Consider the following 24,466-nt stretch of genomic DNA (forward strand, 5'->3'; position numbering starts at 1 on the left):
AACCTGAGCTAAAGTCAGACACTTAACTGAATGAGCCACCCAGGCGCCCCTGTAAATAAATAAACATTTTTTTAAAAGTTAAATATAATGCTGCTCCCACTATTATTCCTTTGTTTTACTCCTACTGGTGACCCATCATGGAAAACTGGATGAAAGGTAGCTTATAAAACAGCAAATGTGCTGCTGCTACCTTATTTCTCTCTATACATTATCCTTGGCCTTACTAAATAACAAGCATATTTTAATGTTAGTCTACAATATTTAAGGGTATAAATTAATATTTTTCATAATAAATAAGCAGAAAATAGCCTGCACAAAAATGTATATAGATACTATGTGAATATTAGTGGCTTGGGATAGAATATGGAATCAAATGTTTAGATGCAGAATAACCATTCACATAAAATCCCATTTTAAGGTTTACCTATACCTTTCTTTCAATTCCTTTCTCTTTTCCTTATTTTTATTTTTTTCTTCCAGAGTTTCTGCAAAATTCTTAGTTTCATGAAGTCTTGCAATCTGCTAAAAAGAAAAATGACAAAGCAGAACAAAGTAAGTACCAAGGAACACATGCTTTATCTTAACTAATAAATATGATTTTTTCTATATAATTACAGGATTTATGTTTTTGTAGTATTAGCTATCTTTTAGTAAAAGTTGCTAAAACCAGGTCAAAATTAACAATAAATCATACTCCTTTAATTTTTCCTTACAATTTCATTAGCCAACCTAGATTCAATGAACTTCCATCTTCTTTTTTAAAGACTATGGTCAGAAGCAAAGCAGACATCAATTCCCCGTAAATAGACCTAGTTATCATACATTTTAAAGGAAGTAGCATCTACTTTGTTCTTACTACCAAAATGACTTTACTGTTATTTGGAACCTAATACCTATGAATGGTAAATGTATCTTCTTTAACATAATTTTCAAAAAATTCAGAAAATTAGCTATTCTATTTTTTTCTCAGAATCTGGAAGTAACTTTGATGGGTTCTCAGTCGATGAAAGCCATTTCAATAGATGACATTAAAAATGTATTCAAGAAATTATGCACCATCAATCTTTAAGTCTAAACTAGTTCTAGCCTAGCTCTATAAAGATTATAGTCATACATTTTCAAGACTAAGTTTTTAAAACCATTTATTGTCTTGTTTTCTTTGCTGACAACACTGTTGTAGTGAGTGCCTTTAAATTCCTGTTATTAAGCTACATCTTGCTCTTTACTCATCTTTTTTCAGCTGCCAAAGAAAATTAAACCATTCCCTAAAACTTAAAATTAAATATATTTACTACCTAAAACATATTTTTGGATCCAAAGATAATCTGAGGCAAATAAATTATCATAAGCCATTCTCCATATTTAGGCTTTTTGGAAATAGCTCTTCTAAGACTAAATATACCATTATACATATACCTTAAATATATTAGAAATATATTACAAAATATATACCTGGTTTAAATAATTAACTTCTATTTCCACTTCATCTACTTCTTTCTTCAATTCAGATGAACTTTTGGAAAAACTTCTGGCATGTTTAAGAATATTTTGTGTTTTACATCTCACATTAACCCTTTTATATTAAGGAACGATGTTATGCAAGTAAAATTGACATTTATAACATATGTACCATATCAGAAATAGTTAACATTATGTCACATTATTTATAAAATGTTCCATATAAACAATAAGCAATATTAATAACAGTGCCTGAAAACAGGTAATGCTAACATGAACATTTGGCAAACTGACAAAGATAACTTGTTGCTTACCTATATTATATAATGAACTTAAAAACATTTCACCTAAAATATGTTAGAATTTTTTTCACTTAAATATTTCACATGGGGTTTTTTTGGTTTTGTTTTTTTACCTAAGTTCATCAAGTTATTTGGTATAACTAAAAATATGTAATCAATTCAGGTCCAAATTTAACTTCTTGTGTTTCCATTATTTATTTGTTCCAAAATCAAAATTTAAAAATCTACCCAATTTCCCTTTTCTTGTTCTGTAAGGTTCATCAGTGCAGCCTGCAGGACTCAGAAAACAGCAAGATCTTCCATCTGGACTTTCTGCTTGAACTGAAGTTACACCAATTTCAAGTAGAGAATTTCTCAGCTGTTAACAGACATCCTGCATAGTTATTAATCACTACAACTTCCTAAATTACTCTATAATCCATTTAGAGTGATTTAAAAATAAAATAGTGATAGTGAACAAGAACTCCAGAGAAAATCTATTTAAGATGGAATATCTCCTACTCTGCCCTAAAATATATAATTTATATGCTGGAGCATAAAATTTCACATGAATATTATTTATGCTATATTGTTATAAAAAGTATTAATTAAATTTTAAATATAGACATTTAAATCCTAATCTTCAATTCTCCCTACCTTCATCACCTGTTCTTGTTTCTCATATAATCTTGTAACTCATCCCTTCCTACATCCAACCCCCTAATCCCCGCTATACCTCATGCATCAATGAACCTCTGCCTCTTCCCATTGAGAAGTTACAACACAGGCAGCAAATGAACAACTATGCTGTTTACAGTTGTTTATAAGCTAAAACCTAAACATGAAGACAGCAAGCAGCAAAGGAGTTAAAAGATGATTTAGGATGAAGCAGAATGAAGCAAGGTAGAATGCAGGGATAAAGAAGACTTAGTACAAACAGTGGAGTTATAATCTAATAGGAAAGCATATGAAGGATTGCAGAGGTTGGAAGAGGATTAAAGTTCTAAGTTCATCATCAGGGAAGATCACCTTGACAAACAGATGAGACTTAGACCAATTAAGAATTACTTAATCATCTAATACAATGCCACTGTATTAGAATTATTTGTTTACATGTCTGTCTCCCTTACTAAACTGTGAGCTCCCTGCAAGAAAGCTCTGTATCTTGTTGAGGATTGCCTGGCACAAGGTAGTCCCCAATGAATTTCTATAGATGAGTAAATAATTGTGATTACCACCTTCCATTCTAACAAGTAATAACCAATTGATTTAATTGGAATTCTTTCTTTGGTAAGACAGAGCAAGAAGACTTCTTCATTGGTTTGGTTGCTAAGATACACCACATAAAGCAGTCATCACTTTATTCTCATTAAAACTGCTTGCTTCTGATCACATGTATATAAATATGAAAACTAACCCCAGCTGACCTGTAAAGTAACTTCTCTATTTTTTTAATTAAACAAGCAAAAAACTCCAAATCCATGTGATACTTACCAAGGAATCACAATGACAAAATACAGAAAAAAACACTTATCTAACAAAAATTCTAGGTAGAAGTACTTTTGTGGATACATATGTAATGTCCATTTAGTAAGTGATGGAAAAGGAGCAGGTACTGAAAAACAAAATCATATTTTAGTCTAATTCATTATTCATTACAAAGATACAATTATTAAACAATATATAAAAAATGTTAATACCTAGAAGTTCCATAAAGATAGCTTCATTCATTTTTAGTTGTTCAGTACATGCCAACACTCTATTTTGAATTTCTTCATGTTCTTTTTTCTTCTCATAATATACATGTGAAAGAGGTGTTTCTGAGTATTTTAGTTGATATTGCTTCAAAACATCTTTATACTGACATACATAATCATGATACATTTTTCTGTTAAAATTTTAAAAAAATGATGTCAATATAAAAACAGTATATCTAAAAACTTTCTAAGTATCACTTGTTAAAGTCTACTAAACTAAGTATAAATGGCAAGTCAAATACCTACTTATCCGTTTCCCTCAATACTGTCTGCCCTTCAAACTTTCCTTAACTCCATCACACTTTTCAACTCTTTACTTTCTCACTACCTGAGTTATTCATTCCTTAATCCTCTTCCATTTAACTTTTACTCTCACCATTCCAAAGAAACTACCCTTCACAAGGTCACCAATGATCTAACTGTCCAACTCAGTGATCTCCTTTTTTTCTCATCCTAAGACAGTGCAGAACCTGTTTTTTTTTTTTTTTAGTTTTTATTTAAATTCTAGTTAGTTAACATACAGTCTAATATTAGTTTCAGGTGTACAATATAGTGATTCAATACTTACATACAACACCTGGTGCTCATCACAAGTGCACCCCTTAATCTCCATCACCTATTTAACCCATCCCCCACCCACCTCTCCTCTGGTAAACACTAGTTTGTTCTCTACAGTCTGTTTCTTATTTGCCTCTTTTTTCTCCCTATGGTCATTTGTTTTGTTTCTTAAATTCCACATAGGAGTGAAATCATATGGCATTTGCTTTTCTCTGACTTACTTTGCTTAGCATGATACTCTCTAGTTTCATCCATGTCATTGCAAATGGCAAGATTTCATTCATTTTTATGCCTAATGTTCCACTGTGTGTGTGTGTGTGTGTGTGTGTATACCACATCTTTATCCATTCATCAGTCAGTGAACACTTGGGCTGTTTCCATAATTTGGCTATTATAGGTAATGTTTGCTATAAACATTGGGGTGCATATATCCCTTCAAATTAGTGTTTTGTATTCTCTTGGTAAATACCTAGTAGTACAACTGCTGGCTCATAAGACAGTTCTATTTTTAACTTTATGAGGAACCTCCATACCATTTTCCAGAGTAGCTGCACCAGTTTGCATTTCCACCAACCAGTGCAGGAGCGTTTCCCTTTCTCCACATCCTTGCCAATACCTGTTGTTTCTTGTGTTGTTGGTATTTTGGATTTCATCAAAAGATATTTGAGACTTCATCAAAGTTAAAAAATTTTTTTAACGTTTATTTATTCTTGAGACAGAGACAGAGCATGAACAGGGGAGGGGCAGAGAGAGAGGGAAACACAGAATCTGGAACAGGCTCCAGGCTCTGAGCTGTCAGCACAGAGCCTGACATGGGGCTCAAACCCACGAACTGTGAGATCATGACTGAGCCACCCAGATGCCCCAAGACTTCATCAAAATTAAAACCTTCTTCAGTGAAGGAAACAATCAATAAAACTAAAAGGCAATTTATGGAATGTCAGAAGATATTTACAAATGACATATCTGATAAAGGGTTAGTATCTAAAATATATAAAGAACTTATAAAACTCAACACCCCAAAATGAATGATCCAATTAAAAATTGGCAGAAGACATGAATAAACACTTTTCCAAAGAAGATAAACAGATGGCCAACAGACACAGGAAAAAGTGCTCAACAACACTTATCATCAGAAAAATGCAAATCGAAACTACAATGAGAACCTGGTTCTTCTGATGATTTCCTGATCTCTATCCTCCCTGAGTTTTCAGTTTTTATTGTCCCCAGTCCATCTACCTCTAAAACTATGTGTTCTAAATCCTCAACTCTCTAAGCTAACATTATAAAGGAAGTCATGTTTTATGTGTTAGAACTCTAGGTTCACAATCATTCTTATATACTCCATATCTGTTTTATGAAGGAAATTTCAGCACTGTTTGGAGGAGCTCCTCCAGTCTAAATCAGGTAGAGGTGGATCGGTCATCTATGTAGACACAAGTCTTAAGTGGGACAGTTAATTCTTGCAAAAGGATATTAACTCTTCCTTCTCATTTGACTTTTGCTTGATCTACAATAGGGGTCAGTTACCATGACCTACGGGCCAAATCTAACCTGTCACTTGTTTTTGTATGGCCTGTGAGCTAAGAATAATTTCTGAATTTTAAAATTACTGAAAAACAAAATAATAGTATTTCATGACACATTAAAATTATATGAAATTCAAGCTGTAATGTCCATAAATAAAGTTTTATTAGAACACAGTCATTCATTTTGTATTGTCTAAAGTTGTTCTTGCATCACAACAGTAAGGTTGAGTATCAACAGAGACTTAGTATAACCCACAAAGCCTAAAATATTTACTATCTGGCTCTTTATAAAAAAAAAGTTTGCTAATCCTAATCTACAACAATGAAAATGTTCAATCGAGGTTTATCATAGGAAATATATTCTTTAGATTCTTTCTACCCAATTCTTAAGTTTCAAGAAAGAACATGCATTGAAAAATTTCTAAAAATATATAGTCCTTATGTTCCTCAAAATTTTGTAAATTTTCTAAATCAAAACATTCTATATGGGGGAAATTTATTTAAAGATACTATGATTATCGCATCTTAACAGATGAGAAAAGAACAGTATTCATAAATGCTTGTATACTGAGAAAAAAAAGTAAGGATAACAGCATTGTACTGATCAGCAGATCTGAATCTCCTCATGTTTTAATTTTTTAATATACTAAATAAACTCTGGGGGCACCTGGGTAGCTCAGTCAGTTAAGCATCTGACTTTGGCTCAGGTCATGATCTCACAGTTTGTGAGTTTGAGCACCATGTCAGGCTCTCTGCTGTCAGCACGGAGCCCACTTCAGATCCTCTGTCCCCCTCTCTTTCTACCCCTCCCCCACTTTTTCTCTATCAAAATAAATTTAAAAAAATCTATATCTATATCTATATCTATATCTATATCTATATCTATATCTATACTAAACTCTGTCCCCTTTAGCAAGATAAAGCAGTTGAGCCCCAAAACTCCTATTCCTCTAAATGCCTATTTGCTAATTAATCCCTCACTTCTTTTTAAAAAAATTTGTTTTTGAGAGACAGAGATAAAGTGCGAGTGGAGGAGGGGCAGAGAGAGAGGGAGACACAGAATCCGAAGCAGGCTCCAGGCTCTGAGCTGTCAGCACAGAGCCCAATGCGGGGCTCGAACTCACAAACTGCAAGATCATGACCTGAGCTGAAGGTCACCTAGGCTGAGCCACCTAGGCACCCCTAATCCCACACTTCTTGGGAAAATGGCCCAGGGAAGAGGGAAATACCTATAGAAAACTGACTTGGAGTGGCCAGTTTCAGATGAAATTAGCATTCCACATGTACCCTATTCATGTTGTATATTCATGCCCACTGTTCTTATATACTCCATACAGGGACTTTAGCAGAGACCAGCATAGCAAAATCATGATTCAAGAAGAGCCCTGACTATCTCATCTGCTGACAATACTAGTCTTAATGAATGTCTAGAATGGAAGATTAGGAGAAACAAGAAGCTGGTTCCTCTATTTCCTTCAGCATCCATGATACCAACAAATGGAGTCATTTCCTTTTATAAGCATCTGGTATTGAGTCATCAATTCAATCAACCTATGTGGTTGGTTTAAGAAAGAAATACTCGTTTCCACTATTACAGTGACTACTCTGGCTACCTAAGAGAAGTCATCCACAACAAACACTATCAGCTAGGTACACTTTTGAACTGCTTTGTTCTAGCCTCTCAAAGAAGCATTTTTAATAATGTTTTATAGCCATGACTTGCATTGAGAGATGTTCTAAGAAGTAATATATATTTTGTTTATTTTGGGGAGGTCACTGAAGATACTACCACCCTGTATAATTATCCTTTAATGAGAACTCAGGCGAGAAATTTCTCTCAAATCTCATTACCAGGAAAAACTTCTGCTTATCCTTAACAATTGAACTGGTTTTTAAATGAATACTCTGAATCCCAAAATGATCACATTTCCACAATGCCTGACTACTAAGAATTCCAGAACCTAATCTGTATCTATATTTAACAAATGTACAAGGCCATGTAATATGAATTTCTATTCTAATCAAATGCTTCATCTTCTTACATTATCCTTATATTCCTATAGCCTTAATTTTTATATTTAGTTTTCTTTTAACACTATGGCATTATACAAATTATCTCAAATCCATTTTAGATTGAAGCAGGGTCTAAAATGACAAAGTAACAGTCTCTTTCACTAATTTCACCCTTTACCTATTCCTTGGATGACTGTATACTCTAGCTTTCTTTCCTTTTTGCTCTATTCATTTCCATGGGCAATCTTACCTATTTCCATGATTTCAAATGCCAACAAAGTCCAAATCTATTACTTTAGTTGTTATCTTAAGACCCATCTTTGAATATAAAGGGTATTTCAGTCTATATTTAGTATGTTTTTAATTAAAATATAAAAATTGGAGTGATGCCAGCAAGAGGACAGAATAAAACATCCCTCATGTGTATTGCCCCCTCAAAAATAGTAATTACCATATATCCATGGACAAAAGTGCATTTGTGAGAGCTTTGTGATCCAGGTAGGAGACTGTGAAACCCTGGTGTAGTCCAAGACTAAGAAGAGCTATTTTGAGAAGGCAGGCTCACATCCTGGTGGTTAACTCACTCTGGTCCTGACTACAGACCCAGAAATAGTTCTGTACTCCTGAGACCTCAGCTACAGCCCATTTGGCCTTGGGTCTGTTACCAGCACTATACACCAAAGGACTCAGAAGGAGTCATGCCCACCTCTGTGTCAGGAAATAAGCATACATTCCCTGGTCCCAGCTGTGGACCCTGCAGTGGCCCATGAACCAGCTCTAGTCCCTATGGTCGCAGTCTGGGAGCCCCTGGAGGCAAGCTTGCCACACTCATTCAGACTATAGATTCTGGAAGGGCCCCATTAACTGGGCTCGAGCCCATCCCAGCCACAGTCATCAAAGAGTTCTGCTGGCACAGGGATCCAGCAGGAGACACTCCTGTCTGTGCCCCTAAAGATCCTGATACTCGATGGGCCTTATGCTTGGTTCCAACCCCCTCACAGGTACAGTTTATCAGCAGTACTAAGGGTCTAGTTCCCAGTGGGAGACACTCCTGTCTGCACCCAAGGAGATCCTCAAGAGCCATATACTTAGTTCTAGGTCTCTCACAGCCAAAGGCCACCAGCAGACCTGCTAGCCCTGGAGCCCCCCCAAATAGGTACTCCTATATGTATCCCTAGAAATGCTAAAAGGGCCCTATACTTGGCTCCAGCCCCTCCTGCTACAGTCAGGGAGTGGTCCAGCTCACCCAGGGACCTGGTGGAAGACAAGCCCTTCTGTCCCTTCATAGCCAGGACTACAGACCTCAATCTTGATTGTGGAACCTGAAACCTCACTAAGGCTCAGTTCCAGTCCCTTCTGGCCACTAAAGTTTAGGGCCAGTCATGACTACCCACAGATCTATCCAGTGACTAGCCAGGAGGCCTCCCAGGGACCTAGTGGGAGTCATACCAGTCCACACACTTGGTAACAGAAAACAGAAATACCATATGATCCAGTAATTCCACTACAAAAAACAAAAATACTAATTCAAAATTATATATGAACCCCTATGTTTATAGCTGAATTATTTACAATAACCAGATATGCAAGCAACCCAAGTGTCCATCTACAGATGAATGGATACAGAAGTAATATATATGTATGTATGTATGTGTGTGTATGTGTGTGTGTGTGTGCGTGCACTTGTATGTGTGTGTGTGTGTGTGTGTGTGTGTGTATATATATATATATATATATATATATATATATATATATTTATATATACATTCAATGGAAAAAAATCAGGCCTGGAGCCCCATGTTGAGCAGAGAGTTTAAAAATAAAAATTAAAAATCCCAACCCTTTAAAAAATTTTTTTAAATGTGGTATATATATGCAATGGAATTTTTTATTCAGTCATAATAAATAACTGCTGCCATTTATGACACCATGGAAGTACCTTGAGAGTATTATGCCGAGTGATTAAGAGAAAAACAAATATGATATGATCTTAATTATATGAAAAATCTAAAAAAAGCCAGATCATCGAAACAGAATAGAATGATGGCTGCCAGGGGCCAGGAGATGTTGCCCAAAGGATACAAACTTCCAACTGTAAGGTAAATAAGTTCTGGGGATTTAATACACAGCATGGTAAATATAACAATACTGTATTATATCCTTAAAAATTGCTAAGAGAGTAAATCTTAAATGTTCTTAGTACAAAAAAACCCAGTAGTTATATGAGGTGACAGATGTGCTACCTACCTAGCCTTACTGTGGCAGACACTTTAAAATACATACATGTATCAAGCCATCTTGTTTGTATACCTCAAACTTAAACAATGTTATATGTCAATTATATATCAATAAATCCAGAAGAAAAGTAAAAAAAAACAACAAAATAAAGTATAAAAGAGGACATAAAATATAAAAAATGATGAAAATATTTATGAAATATTTCAATATTTATGAAAAAAATATTTATGAAAATATTTCAATTTTTTTAATTAAGTGAAATTAGGGTGCCTGGATGGCTCAGAGTATCTGACTTCAGCTTAGGTCATGATCTCATGATTCCTGAGTTCAAGCCCCGCATCAGGGTCACTGCTGTCAGGGCAGAGCCTGCTTTGGATACTCTGTTCCCTCTCTTTGCCCCTCCCCCACTCATGCTCTGTCTCAAAAATAAACATTATAAAAATTAAGTGACACACTGTAGGTTAGCCAATTTGACAATAAATTATATTTTAAAAATAAAAATAAGTAAATAAATAAATAAATAACTAGCACTGGATTAAAAATCAAGGAAGGTTACATGAAGAAGTGGAATTGTGAAGGCCAAAATATTCCATCAATTTGAATATTTTAAACTTGGTCTTTGATGAAGAATTAGATTGATGGAGGGCAGGGGGAAGGGGAAAATAGGTGACCGGCGTTGAGGAAGGCACTTGGGATGAGTACTGGGTGTTGTATATAAATGATGAATCATGGGAATCTACTCCCAAAGCCAAGAGCAATCTGTATATTCTGTATGTTAGCTAACTTGACAAAAAATTATATTTAAAAAAAATTGACCTTTGAAAAAAAATTAAGTGAAATTATAATGCTATATAATATATTCAAAGTCTTTCAACTTGTTTTATTATATTCACTAATTACATTTAGTACTCAAGACCAGGTTATTTTATACATAATAAAATAAACCCATACAAATACTGGGGTTTCTCCATCAGAATATAATACCCCACTACATTAGCTCTCTGAAAAAGAGAAGTCTCATATCAAATCCCCTTCAAGGTGTGCAGGTGCCCTCTGTGCCTATTCAGCAGTTCCCCACTGAAGACTGGAGTGCTTAGCCTGCCACTGAAGACTGATCTGCAGCTCCCACTGCTCAGGCCACTGAATGGATAGGGACAACCACTGAGTGGTCTTAAGCTGCTCTTTTACAGAGGCAAACAAAATGGAAATAAGGTTGATGGAAAACAGTTTCTAAAAAAATAAAAATAAATAAAATCCCCTTCAAAAGTCAATACTCCAAATTTTTCACAAGCTAATTCTACAGCTAACTATTCCCCCAGATGTTTACCTATAACAATTCAGTTATAAAGACCATTAATTGAAGCACTCTGCTATAACAATTGCTACTGACAAATTGTTTCTACCTAAGGATTCGGTAGAGCTTTATAATGAATAGGTAGACCTCCAATGGTACCGAAAGAGTACAAAGCACTGGATTTACTTTAAAAACAAAACAAAAAACCTCTCAACGTACAAAGTTTCTGCATTTTTCAAGTAACGTCTTTGCTACACATATCCTATTAATAAATTATAGAATTGATAAGCTTAAATTAATATATGTACTTGTCTTTTTCACTAGTTTCTTGATAAACAGTAAATTGGTCCTGCATATAGTCTTCATGTTTATGAAAAACATCACATGTTGGCTTCCAGCTATAGAAAAAAAAATTGTAATTAGCATCTCAGAATGACAAATTGTAAGAGATAATAAAAATGAATTTAACCATTTAAAGATAATGAATATCTTCCTGGAGAAAACAAGTTTATAACAAGAAAATATTCCCACCTCTCATCACCACCACTACCACCACTCAGACAATCATACATACACTCAAATATTAACATTGATCAATTTTTATGTAAAACCCATTGTGGAACCATGACTAAGGTAGAAGCAAATGTTACGTGGTTGGACTGTGTATTGCTATGGCATTTCTAGAATATACTCTGCAACACTCCAACATCAGGCTTTCCTTCTCCTATTTCTCATATCTTGGCTAAGAAATTCTTTTGGAATAAGGATTCAAAGAATTATAAGGGCTAAAGAGAGGCTTTTTCTCCCTTGAAACTTAGAAACTCAGATTGTTATACCCTCCTGAACTAGAAAGAAAGAAACTAGGCCAAAATGAATTATAAAATCAGATAGTAAGAATAATATGAATAGCTATCTTACACATTTTTTGTTTTAAGACTTGAAAAATGTTATCAATGTGACAAATCTAAAATTTGCATATACCATGACAGCTTCCATTCTAAGTGTTGTTCAACTATTTCCTCCAGCTCTTTTTTCTAATCTTTTAATATTTTTTCAGAGTCAAAAAGTTCACACTGGAAGCACAGAGAAGTATATAAGGAAATAGCTATCATCCATATTCTCAAATACAGAATAATATCTACTACTACTGTTTTAATAAACTATTTCCAGATTTTATAAGTACATAATTTAACATCTTTGAGATTATATTCATATATATGTGTATCCTCCTTTATCACCTTTTAAATTATACACATTTTCCTTGTCACTTAGAATTCATTGTAAAGGTTTTAATAAATACATCATATTCCATAACTTTATCTAACCATTCCCATATTGTTGGCCATTTTTGCTTAATCTAAGTTTTTCCATGGTAAATAGAATTTTTACTTAAATATTTGTCTGAATTTCTAACAATTTCCTTAGAAAACATTCCCAAAAATGGAATTATAAGGTCAAAGGTTATACATACACATATTCTGAGTGTTTTAAAAATTCTGTAAGAAATACATGTTCACTGAAAAGATATTCTCTGTAAGCATGTACATATTGATGTACATATTCCCAGTTTACTTCTAATTATATATATATCTACAATTACTAAGCTGGGTTCATACTATGAATGTTGTTTTATTGCTTCATTCACTTTGCAATATACATCTTTTCGTGTCAATAGAAAGTTAACCTCTTTCCATGTCAATAAATATACATTCATAATTTTATTGGCTGCCTACTGTTCATATGCACATACCAAAATCCATTTAACCCATCACCTAATGTTGTACGCTAGAGTTGCTTCCAATGTTTTCCTATCATTAAAAAAGGTTGAAATAAAACACCTTGCTATACATTACATCTTTGAGAGAATGCCTAATTATTTCCTTACGAAAAATTCTCAGAAATGGACACTTTTAATCAAAAATCGTGTTTATTTATTTTTTAATTTTTTAAGCTTATTTATTTATTTTGAGAGAGTTGAGGAGGGACACAGACAGAGGGGGTGAGACTGAATCCCAATCAGGCTCTGCACGGTCAATGCAGAGCCTGATGCAGGGCTTAAACTCACAAATCAAGAGATCATGACCTGAGCCGAAGTTGGACACTTAACCCACTGAGCCACCCAGGTACAACAAAAGTCATGTTTATTTTTAAAGCTTTTTAAAAAAATACTGACATATCATCCAAAAGGTTTATACCAGCATACATTACTATAGTGTACAAGGTAAGTGATTTTCTTATTCCCTGGCCAACACAGGATATTATCTTTCTTTAAATTTCTGTAAAACTTAAAGGCAAAAAGAAGCATTTTATTATTGCTTGAATTTGGATGTCTTAGATTACTAGTAAGATTGGGCATTTATTCACATGTTTCTTAAACATACATTTCTTCATTTTGGTATTTACCTATTCCTATTTATTTTCTTTGCCCATTTTTCTAACAGGGCTTTTGCTTATTAGTTTCCACAAGTACTTTACATTTTTAAAAATAACCATTACTTGACACTTTCCCAACCTTATTCTTTTGCCTTTTATACCATTTGGGGGCATTTTTCATTTTAATTTGTGTGTAGTCACATTTATCCATTGTCTCCTCTGTAGTTTCTACTTTTGGTGACACACTTAGAAAGGTCTTCTACTCTCAAAGATTCTACAGTCACTTACATTTCTTCTAGTACTTTCATAAATTCATAGTCCACATTTCGATCTCTTAACCAGTATGGTGAAATCATGAATTAGAGGTATATCTTGATATTAAGATCTCTACTAACTGTCCTTGGAACCCAGCGAGAGATTAAGCTTGTCTGAAGTACAGTACATCTTGTACTGGTTCTACAACTGGTTCTTAGAACAGCAGATTCTAACAGGAAACTACTTTTCCAGCACCCACTGCATCTAGTTGAAGGAAATCACTGGTAAAACTTCCTACAATAAAACTTAAATCAAAATAGAAGAAAAAGTTCAATAATATATGGTTTTTTGTTGTTGATCAGATTGCCAAAAAATTTAAACAAAAATTTAAGCATAATTTTGGTGTTGGCAAGGGTATGAGGAAGCAAGAACTCTCATACACTGTTGGTGGAAGTATGAATTCATATAATCTTTTTGGAGAGCAGTTCAGCATTATCTATTAAATAGTTAAATGTGCATACTCTTTGATCTAACAACTGCATGTCTAGAAGCTCATTCTATAGCAACAGGTCCATTAATATGGAAGGATACCAGTACATGTTGCTCATATTAGGGAAAAACTGGAAACCTAAATGTCTATTAATAGGGGAATGGTTAAATGATATAAAACACATTAATACTATAAAATCCTATGGAGCTGTTAAAGAATTAAATCTATACATAATCATTACATGTATAGCACAATTTACATAACATACTGTTAAATTTAAAAACATAAGTACAGTATGATCCCGTATTATAAAAAGAAAAAGTAGACATACATATATATGTAATAATGATACTGAATTTTTATTGAAAAATGCCTGAAAAGATTCTCAGAACGATTAAAAATGATTTCCTTTAAGGAAGAGGACAGGGTTGAGGTGGGAACTGCAGACAGAATAACTTTTTATTCCACACATTTGTATACTTTTTGAATTTCTATACTAGGTATGTGCTACTTTTATAAAGGGCAAAAATAAAAAAGATTTATTAAAATTCTGAATAACGGGTGGCTCAGTTGATTAAGCACCTGACTCCTTATTTCAGCCAGGTCATGATCTCATGATCATGGAATCAAGCCCCACATTGGGCTCTGCATTGGGTGTGGAGCCTGCTTACAATTCTCTCTGTCCTTCTCCCTCTGCCCCTCCCCTGCCCTCAAAAGAAATAATAAAATAAAATATTTAAAAAATTTTTGAATAACAATATATTTTTAATGTTTATTTATTTTTGAGACAGAGAGAGACAGAGCATGAACGGGGAGGGGCAGAGAGAGAGGGAGACACAGAACCGGAAGCAGGCTCCAGGCTCTGAGCCATCAGCCCAGAGCCCGATGCGGGGCTCGAACTCACACACCGCAAGATCGTGACCTGAGCTGAAGTCGGCGCTTAACCGACTGAGCCACCCAGGCGCCCCAACAATATATTTTTAAACAAATAGGATTCTGAAATATAGTAGTTAATACAAAGACAATGGTCTATATTAAGTACAGAAAATTGACACACTTTATTTATTTATTTATTTAACGTTTATTTATTATTGAGAGACAGAGAGAGACACAGCATAAGCATGGGAGGGACAGACAGAGGAGGAAACACTGAATCTGAAGCAGGCTCCAGGCTCTGAGCCGTCAGCAGAGAGCCCAACACGGGGCCTGAATTCATGAACTGCAAGATCATAACTTGAGCTGAAGTCGGATGCTTAACCGACTGAGCCACCCAGACACCCTGACACATTTTATTTTTGTAATATATAATAAAGTTCTATTAGTAAGCCTTTGCTTCAAAATGTTTATGTCTTATAGTAAATTTAACCATTAGGATCCAGAACCTGAAGCCATGTTGAAAGAATTCTTAACATAGTAAGTACTTTCACTTTGAAAATCAACTTATTTTAGGCTAGATTCTCCTACATAAAAATAAATCTTAAAAATTCAAATACGGAAATTGTTTCAACTTTATCCAATAGGAATTTTATATACTGAGCCTATATTATTCAAAATTCTGCAAACTATTTGGATCTGAATTAGATCTTACAGTGCTTCTATTTTTCTTTTGATCCTCCTATGAGCCCTTTTTACAGAAGCATGTAGCAAAGCAATTTAAGACCTGATTCATTATTTTGCTAATACAAAATACTACTTTAAAGCAACAGTGTCTCCAAGTATAAAAACTATAAATTATAAATAACAGAAACCTTAAATAAAGAATCCAGTGACAATTACTGAAAGTTCATTTCTTTCAAATACTCACTTACTACAGTTGTCTTTGATCTCCTCACTATGTTTACAGTAATGACCAATTTCCTCATCTGTCGTATTTATAGTTTCATGTATCTTACAAATAGCTGCCTTGTTTTCTTTAATATCTTCAAAGCATTCTGAAAAGGAGAAATGTTTATTTTCTTAAGGTAGAAGTCATAAATTCAAAATTAACAAACACAGAGGAAAAAGGGGTATGGCAACTTAGCTAAAAGGAGAGGAGTTAGAGAATGGAGCAGAGAGGTTTGAGATGGGAAGGGCCCTATACTAAAAAGCACAGAACCAGAACCAGGCTTGCTCATAGATCCAGAAGCAAAGGATTTGTGTTTGGACTGAAGAGAAGTACACTTGAAACTAATATGACACTGTATGTTAACTAACTGGAATTTAAATAAAAACTTTAAATTAAAAAAAAAAGACCCTGTTCCTCATCTTTAACATAAGAAGGCTAGATCAAGTGATATCTAGAATCAGTGGCATCTTATGATTGTATGAGTTCATGTAAACATTTAGTCATATGTGATACTAACTTGTTTCGGTTTTGACAAATGTAAAATTTCCCTTCACTGATTCCATGTCAATTAATTATTAAATACACCTTCAACTCACTTCTTTGTTACTAGTGAAAAAATACAAGATAAAAATAGAATTTCTTAAACATTAAAATAAATTATTAGCACTCATACTCCGTATTCTTTTTTGTCACAGAAAGGTAACCAAATTCTACCTTTTCAGAAATCAAGAAATTAATGGTTCTATTTTATAATAGCTTTTATGTTGGATCTTAAAATACTGTATGTATGTAATTTGTTTTGCCATTTCACTCATAATATCATTTTTCAGAATTATTCCTGAAAATGTGGCATGCATCAATCCTGACCCCTGACTTCTGGTCATGTATAAAAAGATTTTTAAAAATTCACTCAAAGGATCCAAAATATATAAAGAACTTAGAACACTCAATACCCAAAAAACAAATAATCCAGTTAAAAAATGGACAGAAGACATGAAGAGACATTTTTCCAAAGAAGACATACAGATGGCTAACAGACACATGAAAAGATGCTCAACATCACTCATCATCAGGGAAATACAAATCAAAAGTACAATGAGCTATCACCTCACACCTGTCAGAATGGCTGAAATTAACAACTCAGGAAACAACAGATGTTGGCAAAGAGGTGGAAAAAGGGGAACCCTTCTGCACTGTTGGTGGGAATGCAAACTGGTACAGCCACTCTGGAAAACAGTATGGAGGTTCCTTAAAAAGTTAAAAATGGAACTACCCTACAATCCAGCAATTGCACTACTAGGTATTTACCCAAAGGATTCAAAAATATTGATTCAAAGGGGCTCATGCACATCGATGTTTATAGTAGCACTATCAACAATAGTCAAATTCTGGAAAGACCCCAAATGTCCAACAACTGATGAATGGATAAAGAATATGTGGCATATATATATATAACGGAATATTCAGCCACAAAAAAGAATGAAATCTTGCCATTTGCAATGACATGGATGGAGCTAGACAGTATTATGCTGAACAAAATAAGTGAGTTAGAGAAAGACAAATACCATGGGATTTCACTCATATGTGGAATTTAAGACACAAAACGAACACAGGGAAAATAGAGCGGGGGGAAAAACCGTAAGACGGATTCTTAACTATAGAGAATAAACTGAGGGTGGCTGGAGGGGAGGAGGCAGTGGGGTGGGTTAAATGAGTGATGGGTATTAAGGACTGCACTTATGATGAGCACTGGGTGTTGTACCTAAGTGATGAATCACTAAAACTAATACTACACTGTATGTTAACTAACTGGAATTTAAATAAAAACCTGAGGGGTACCTGAGTGGCTCAGTAGGTTATGTGTCCAACTCTGGACTTCTGCTCAGCTCATGAGCCCAAGGTGGGGAGGAAGCCTGGCATCAGGCTCCCCATGCTTAAAATTCTCTCTCTCCCTCTGCTGCTCTCCCCGACTTGCACTCACACTCTCTCTCTCAAATAAAATAGATTAAAAATAAATACAAACTTGAAACTACAAAAAAGAACATAAATTTAAAAATAAAACCAAAAATTTTTCAATAAAATGTTTGAAGTAGCTGGTGTTGTCTGAGAAAAATAACATATTTTTAACTGCACTGAATTAAGGGGTTATTTCTTAATTTTTATTTTTGAGAGAGAAAGAGTGTTGAGTGGGGTAGGGGCAGAGAGAGAGGGAGACAGAATTCTCCAGGCTCTGAGCTGTCAGCACAGAGGCCCAAGCAGGGCTCAAACTCATGAAGTGCAAGATCATGACCTGGGCCAAAGGGGTTACTTCTGCTTAAAGCAAAATTCTTCAACACAGAATACTTAAATGCTGAATACAGAAATTTATTATTGAGAATCTGTAGTTCAGGCAAATAGCATTAGTCACTAGATAGAGCTGGCACAAAAGTTATAATGCCAACTGTAAGTTGGCAACTGCATTATTATCTTATATGCCATAAAAAATTTAAAAACTAAAATACCTTTATCATGCCAAATGACTTACTGTTAATCCGTTGAATCATATCTTCTTTAGTACTTACATCTTGCTCATACTGGAAAACTAAAATAAATAATTTTGTGACTTCACTTCGTTGTTAAAATGTTAAATAATAATACAAATAGTTACCCATTTCTTTATTTTCATTTTATACCTACCAAATTCTAGCAAAAGCCTGTCCAAACTGACAAATAGGCTGTCATTCATCTTGGATGCTACACTAAAAAACACAAAAATATTTATAAGAAGGATTTTCTGAAGTCATATGCAAAACAGCATATATTCATTCGGTAGCAAACTTTCTAATCAGACATTATTACAGAAAAATACGGGGTGGGGGGCAAGCACTGGGAAGGGGAGGAACACCTTCAGTCCAGTACTGGGCACTTAATACTTGCTGAATGTCGCTGCACGACTGAAATACCTGGGGGGCGGGGAGAGCCTTCATAATTGTTTGTATGTGGTATTGCAATAAGTCATTGAATCTTCTGGAGTCCACAGACACCAAGACTTCCCAAAACGATACGCCCTTGAAAATAACTAGTATCCTAAACAAAGTCCTTTACCAACAGCAAGGTAAAACCCAGGAAGAGTGCAATTTTACACTTAGGAATTTACCACCAGGACTCCAAAAAGCGGAGGTTTTCACAGGACTGCCAATTCGCATTACAAAATACGCCTGAGGCGGGGCGTCGCTTCACTCCTAACTCGCAGATTCAAGGAGCCACTCTTCCCGCGCGTTTTGAAGCGGCAGGTTGGCTCGGGACCAACACCCTCACAGCCATCGAGCCTCCCCTCACCCGGGGCCGCCCCCAACCCCCCAACCCACGCGCCATCAAACCCCCACGCGACCTCTGGTCGAACTCTGGGGACAGGGCCCGCCAGCCCCCCAAATCCCTCAGAGCCGCTCGCCCAGGGAATAACCGCCACATACAGACAGTTCCCTTTCCCGCCCACCTCACGGTTCCCTCCGGGAGCCGAACACCCACGCCCTTCCTTCTCCGGGTCCCACACTTTATTCCGGGTCCGGAGCGCGGGGTACTCGACGCGTACCCGGACACTGAAAAGCCGACGGCAGTCCCGCCTCAGCCCCACCCAGCCCCGCGAGACCCCGCGAAGCCGAGAACGGGAGCCGCAGATCGCGCTGAAGAGCGAGATTAAACTCCCCGCGAGACCAGTGCTGCGGCCATCACCCCTTCCCTTGGGGCGAGGAGAGAACCCAACACCCTAAACCCCCAGGAGTGGTGCTGGAGTTACAGAGAAGCCCTGAAACAACAGGGAACACGTCATGAAGACTATTCATTCCTCTTGTAACCTAGCAGTTTAAAAAAGTATTTTGCAGAACAGCAGGAACATCGATATTATCGTAACGTGAAAGTAAAAAACGCTAGAATCTATCATCAAAATATATTTTTGCATTCAGCATTTTCAAAACTTCTTTAAAAGCAAGTATAAGAGTTCAAATGCATTTTCATTCAACAAACATTTTGAGTGACTCATTTGTTTAGTTTCAAATAAAATGAACATTAACGTTTTTTGTCCAAATGCTGTCTTTAGGTAATTTATGCTCTTAGACTTTGTCAACATATCCAAAGTGAAAAAAAGAGTGGAGTAAAACTAATTTAAGCTAATAAGCCCCCAAACTGCTTTAATTATTGGTATATTTCTGGTAAAGATATTTTTAATACCCAATGTTCTAAATAATTGTCTCAATTTACCAAAGCCTAAATTCACAGATTATTAAAATGAAAGAGAAATTTTCAGAGCTTTTTTTCGCTTAAGTGCCTCAGATTATATGCGCATAACTGATTTTATTATACTGTGATGTAATGTTACTCATTAGTATTAATGATAGTAACCCATCAAAACTAATGTAAGTCTGATGATGTAAGAGATTTAGCAGCTTTATTCTTATACTTGCTTATGATATGTTTATTTGCTACCTTTTTAGGAAGGCATAAGAGCATAAATAGGCTACAGTTATTTAGTCTTGCTTGCTATGATAGTCAAGAAAATTTGATAGGTCAGAAAAGTTGATTGAATTCAACTTAACAGTAGAGTTTCTTATAAAAATTTGTGGAAACCTAGAAACACCACCTTACTGACACCTGAAAATCAATTTATTTGCATTTAAATTCACATCTATATATATCCTAATTACTCTCACAAAAATACAACTGAGTTCTACTAAAATCACTACCACAGATCCCATTCCAAAAAATCCCTTCTGGACAGCAATTAAGATGAAGAAGTTCCAGTTACTGGAGACTTTTAAATAACAAATTTTATTCTTCCTTCTATATCCCCCCAATGAAATACTGAGCACCATTTGAAAAATTACAGACAGTTGACTCAGGTAAACATTTATCCTAACAAATCATTTTCTGGGAAAGTACTCCTGTAAAAATCTCTCCCCACCTATTATTAGTGTCTTCCCCTTTGCTCCAAACATGCAAATCAGAATCTGAGGAAATTCTGTATTTAACCTTGGTCCCCATTCTAATTGTATTGTATTCCTTTCCTTCCTTTTACTGCTAAATCTATCCAATAGAAAGCATGTCTCCTATTTACTATTGCTTTCCACTCCTTTCCCTATTGAGTTTTTAAACTCAACAGCTATCCCCATCACATTTAACTGCTTCTCAGATAATCAATAAAATGTTTTTATTCCAAATCTAATGGTCTTTTCTCAGTCTTTCCCCTCCACCTATTTTTTGAACTGTTTTATATTTAGTCCTATTAAAATTCTCTGCAACCCCAAATTCCAAGACACTACTCTCTTATAGTTCTCTACCTCTCCTTTTCTTTAACTCTACCCTTCTCTATATTCTTTTCTTTGGATCATTCATGCTAATGTCTTTAGTTATCATTTCTATGCTTAAATCTCCCAAACCTATATTTCCAGTCCTATCCTATTATCTGAGAGTTATATAAATATTTATATTTACATGCTTTTCCATCAGTCTTGGTTCATCTGATCCAAATCCAGAGTCATCTCTTCCTTTCCCTCTAGTATCCCTGTCTCAGTAGCACAGTAATTCTCCCCAAAATCAAGACATGGAAAGTTGGTATGTTATACCAACTCATTACTCCCTTCATCTCTTTTATTCACAGTCTTTGATGTATCCCTCATATATATCCAATCAACTCTATAAATTATTTTTAATATGAAATTTATTGTCAAATTGGTTTCCATACAACACCCAGGGCTCATCCCAACAGGTGCCCTCCTCAATGCCCATCACCCACCCTCCCTTCCCTCCTACCCCCCATCAACCCTCAGTTTATTCTCAGTTTTTAAGAGTCTCTTATGGTTTGGCTCTCTCCCTCTCTAACTTCTTTTTTTCCTTCCCCTCCCCCATGGTCTTCTGTTAAGTTTCTCATGATGCACATAAGAATGAAAACATATGGTATCTGTCTTTTTCTGTATGACTTACTTCACTTAGCATAACACTCTCCAGTTCCATCCACATTGCTACAAATGGCCATATTTCATTCTTTCTCATTGCCAAGTAGTATTCCATTGTGTATATAAACCACAATTTCTTTATTCATCAGTTGATGGGCATTTAGGCTCTTTCCATAATTTGGCTATTGTTGAAAGTGCTGCTATAAACATTGGGGTACAAGTGCCCCCTACACATCAGCATCCTGTATAAATGATTTTTGTAGGCAGGCAGATATGGACTCAACTTCTGGTTCAATCATACTACTGTCAGGTTTCTAACCCAACATTAGTTTCTTCACATGTAGAGTGAAAATCAATAACTTCAACATCTTGGGGTGCATCATTGGCTCAGTCAGTACAGCATGCATCTCTTAATCTCGGAGTCATAAATTTGAGCCCCATGTTGAGTGTAGAGATTATTTTTTTTTAAGAACTCCAACACCTTGGCTTCTAAGATACAGTATTTACCTGATTTTTCTACTATTTCTAATAATTTATCTCTTCTTCCAGACTCATCCTCTTCTACTTAATCATTAAATGTTATAAATTCCTTGGGTTCAATCCTAGTCCTTCTCATTCTGTACTCTATATTTTAGTAATTCATCCCTGTACACAGCTTCCACCACAACCACTATAGAGATGAATCACAAATGTATATCTCTAGCCCAGACCTCTAGTATCAATCCACATCCTTAGTGGCAAACAACTGAAGGTGATCCTGGCTGATTTAAGTAAAAACAGAATTTGGTCAAATTATAGTGCCTATCACAAAATCCCCAGAATAGGGGATTTAGACTCAGAGGCAACCTAGCAAGGATCAATGCCCAAACCCATCCCAAGTAACTGCAGGCAAAGAAAATACAACCACAAACAAGCACTAAGGACAGCAGTTCACACCACTACCACCAGCACAAGATGCTTCTATTACCTCTACTACCACAACTACCCTACAAACTTGATCTTATTTCAACTGCCACCACTGCCAGAGGGAATTCTTCCTAGGGCACACTTCTTTGTGTCACTTAACTCCCAATTCAAAATTTGGGGTGGGTACATTTGACTTGGAGAAGCGTAGGCCACATGTTCCATCTCTTGTTTCCCTCAGACTGAAGGTAAAAATCCTCCAAACAAAAGTGGATTTAAATTCTGGGCAGTAAAAAAAAACCAAAAAAACAGAAACTTTCTGTGATACCTATCCTCTGAGTTCCAGATGCAAGTATCTTAATTGCCTACATTATAAATCCAAACATAACTCATGTTTTTCCCTCCACAAACGCTGGGCCTTTTTCATTATCTCTTCATAAATGTGACCAGCATCAATTTGTACATGCCATGAATCTAGGCATCATCCTTGACAGTCTTCCTCTCATATCATCCCCCATATCTAATCTATCACAAGCCCTACCAATTTTACCTCTTAAATATCTTTCAAATCCATACATTTCTCTGCATCTCAGTTGCCACCATTTTAGTCCAGGTTACCATCAATCTCTCATCTGGATTATTATAATAGCTTCTGGACTAGTTTTGCTGCATATCTACCCTGGCCCTCTAGCCCATTCTTCATCTATCCTTTGATGGAGTGATTCTTAAATGCAAATATATTACTCTCTCTTTCTCTGTGTCTGTCTGTCTCTCTCTCTCTCTCTCTCTCTCTCTCTCTCTGTCTCTCTCTCTCTCTCTCTCTCTCTCTCTCTCTCTCACACACACACACACACACACCCCTTAAAACACTTCCATGGCAATGACTATCTACAGTTCTAAGGACAAAATTCTTATCATGGTTTATAAAATCCTTTATGGTCTTGTCCCTATTTATCTCTGCTTCATATTATACCACCCCTATTCTCTTCCCTGCAAACCAGGCTTACAGGCCTTCTTTCAGTTCTTAACATGTTTCTTTCCAGACATTGTACTTGCTGGCTGCTCAGCCTGGAATGCTCTATCCTCCATTTAATAAACTCTTAATCCTTCAAATCTCAACTCAAGTATCATAGCCTCAATAATGTTCCTTATAAACCCTCAGAGTTCATGTATTTACCCTTCATAGTCTTTAACATGGTTATAATTCTACATTATTTGTACAATTATTGTGTAAATATCTATCTCATCCTTTATACTGCAGGCTTCATGAGAACAGGCCCAACTTTATCTGCCCCACAATCCCCAACACACACAAACACCTTGACAGTCACAATGAATAATTCCAATTCAATTGACACACAATTATAAAGTAATAAATGCCACCTCATTCTAAGAACAATCTTTACAAGGAAAACACTCATAGAAGAGGAAGTGAAGCAATGTGAATCTGCTAACACAAATTTATTTACATGAATGGCAATTAGATTAATGAAAAAAACCAACAAGTTTAAAAAATGGTTTTCAAATATGCATGATTAAATTTACATTTTAATATTAAATTTACA

At 35.4% G+C, this 24,466-nt stretch overlaps 1 protein-coding gene across 14 annotated transcripts in view; it reads right to left on the reverse strand.

Annotated features, from left to right (window-relative positions):
• Positions 1-19,684, reverse strand: part of CB3H14orf39 (chromosome B3 C14orf39 homolog) — a 53,438-nt gene extending 33,754 nt beyond the window's left edge. For 2 of the 14 annotated variants that reach the window (XM_007095223.3, XM_042989827.1), the window contains exons 1-8: positions 18,748-18,809; positions 18,596-18,652; positions 16,051-16,177; positions 11,437-11,526; positions 3,440-3,627; positions 3,312-3,354; positions 1,453-1,573; positions 431-522 (exon numbers count right to left, since the gene is read on the reverse strand). In XM_007095223.3, the coding sequence (XP_007095285.1) occupies positions 431-522; positions 1,453-1,573; positions 3,312-3,354; positions 3,440-3,627; positions 11,437-11,526; positions 16,051-16,177; positions 18,596-18,652; positions 18,748-18,796 (767 nt within the window). In that variant the 5' untranslated portion in view covers positions 18,797-18,809. Of the gene's footprint in view, positions 1-424; positions 523-1,452; positions 1,574-3,311; positions 3,355-3,439; positions 3,628-11,436; positions 11,527-16,050; positions 16,178-18,595; positions 18,674-18,747; positions 18,810-19,013; positions 19,165-19,207; positions 19,350-19,546 lie in introns of those variants that run through there. The other 12 variants (XM_042989836.1, XM_042989837.1, XM_042989831.1 and 9 more) reach the window with 12 other exon arrangements.
• Positions 19,685-24,466: the final 4,782 nt, after the last annotated feature.

The sequence above is a fragment of the Panthera tigris genome, chromosome B3 (assembly GCF_018350195.1).
Source record: "Panthera tigris isolate Pti1 chromosome B3, P.tigris_Pti1_mat1.1, whole genome shotgun sequence".
Lineage (NCBI taxonomy): Eukaryota > Metazoa > Chordata > Mammalia > Carnivora > Felidae > Panthera > Panthera tigris.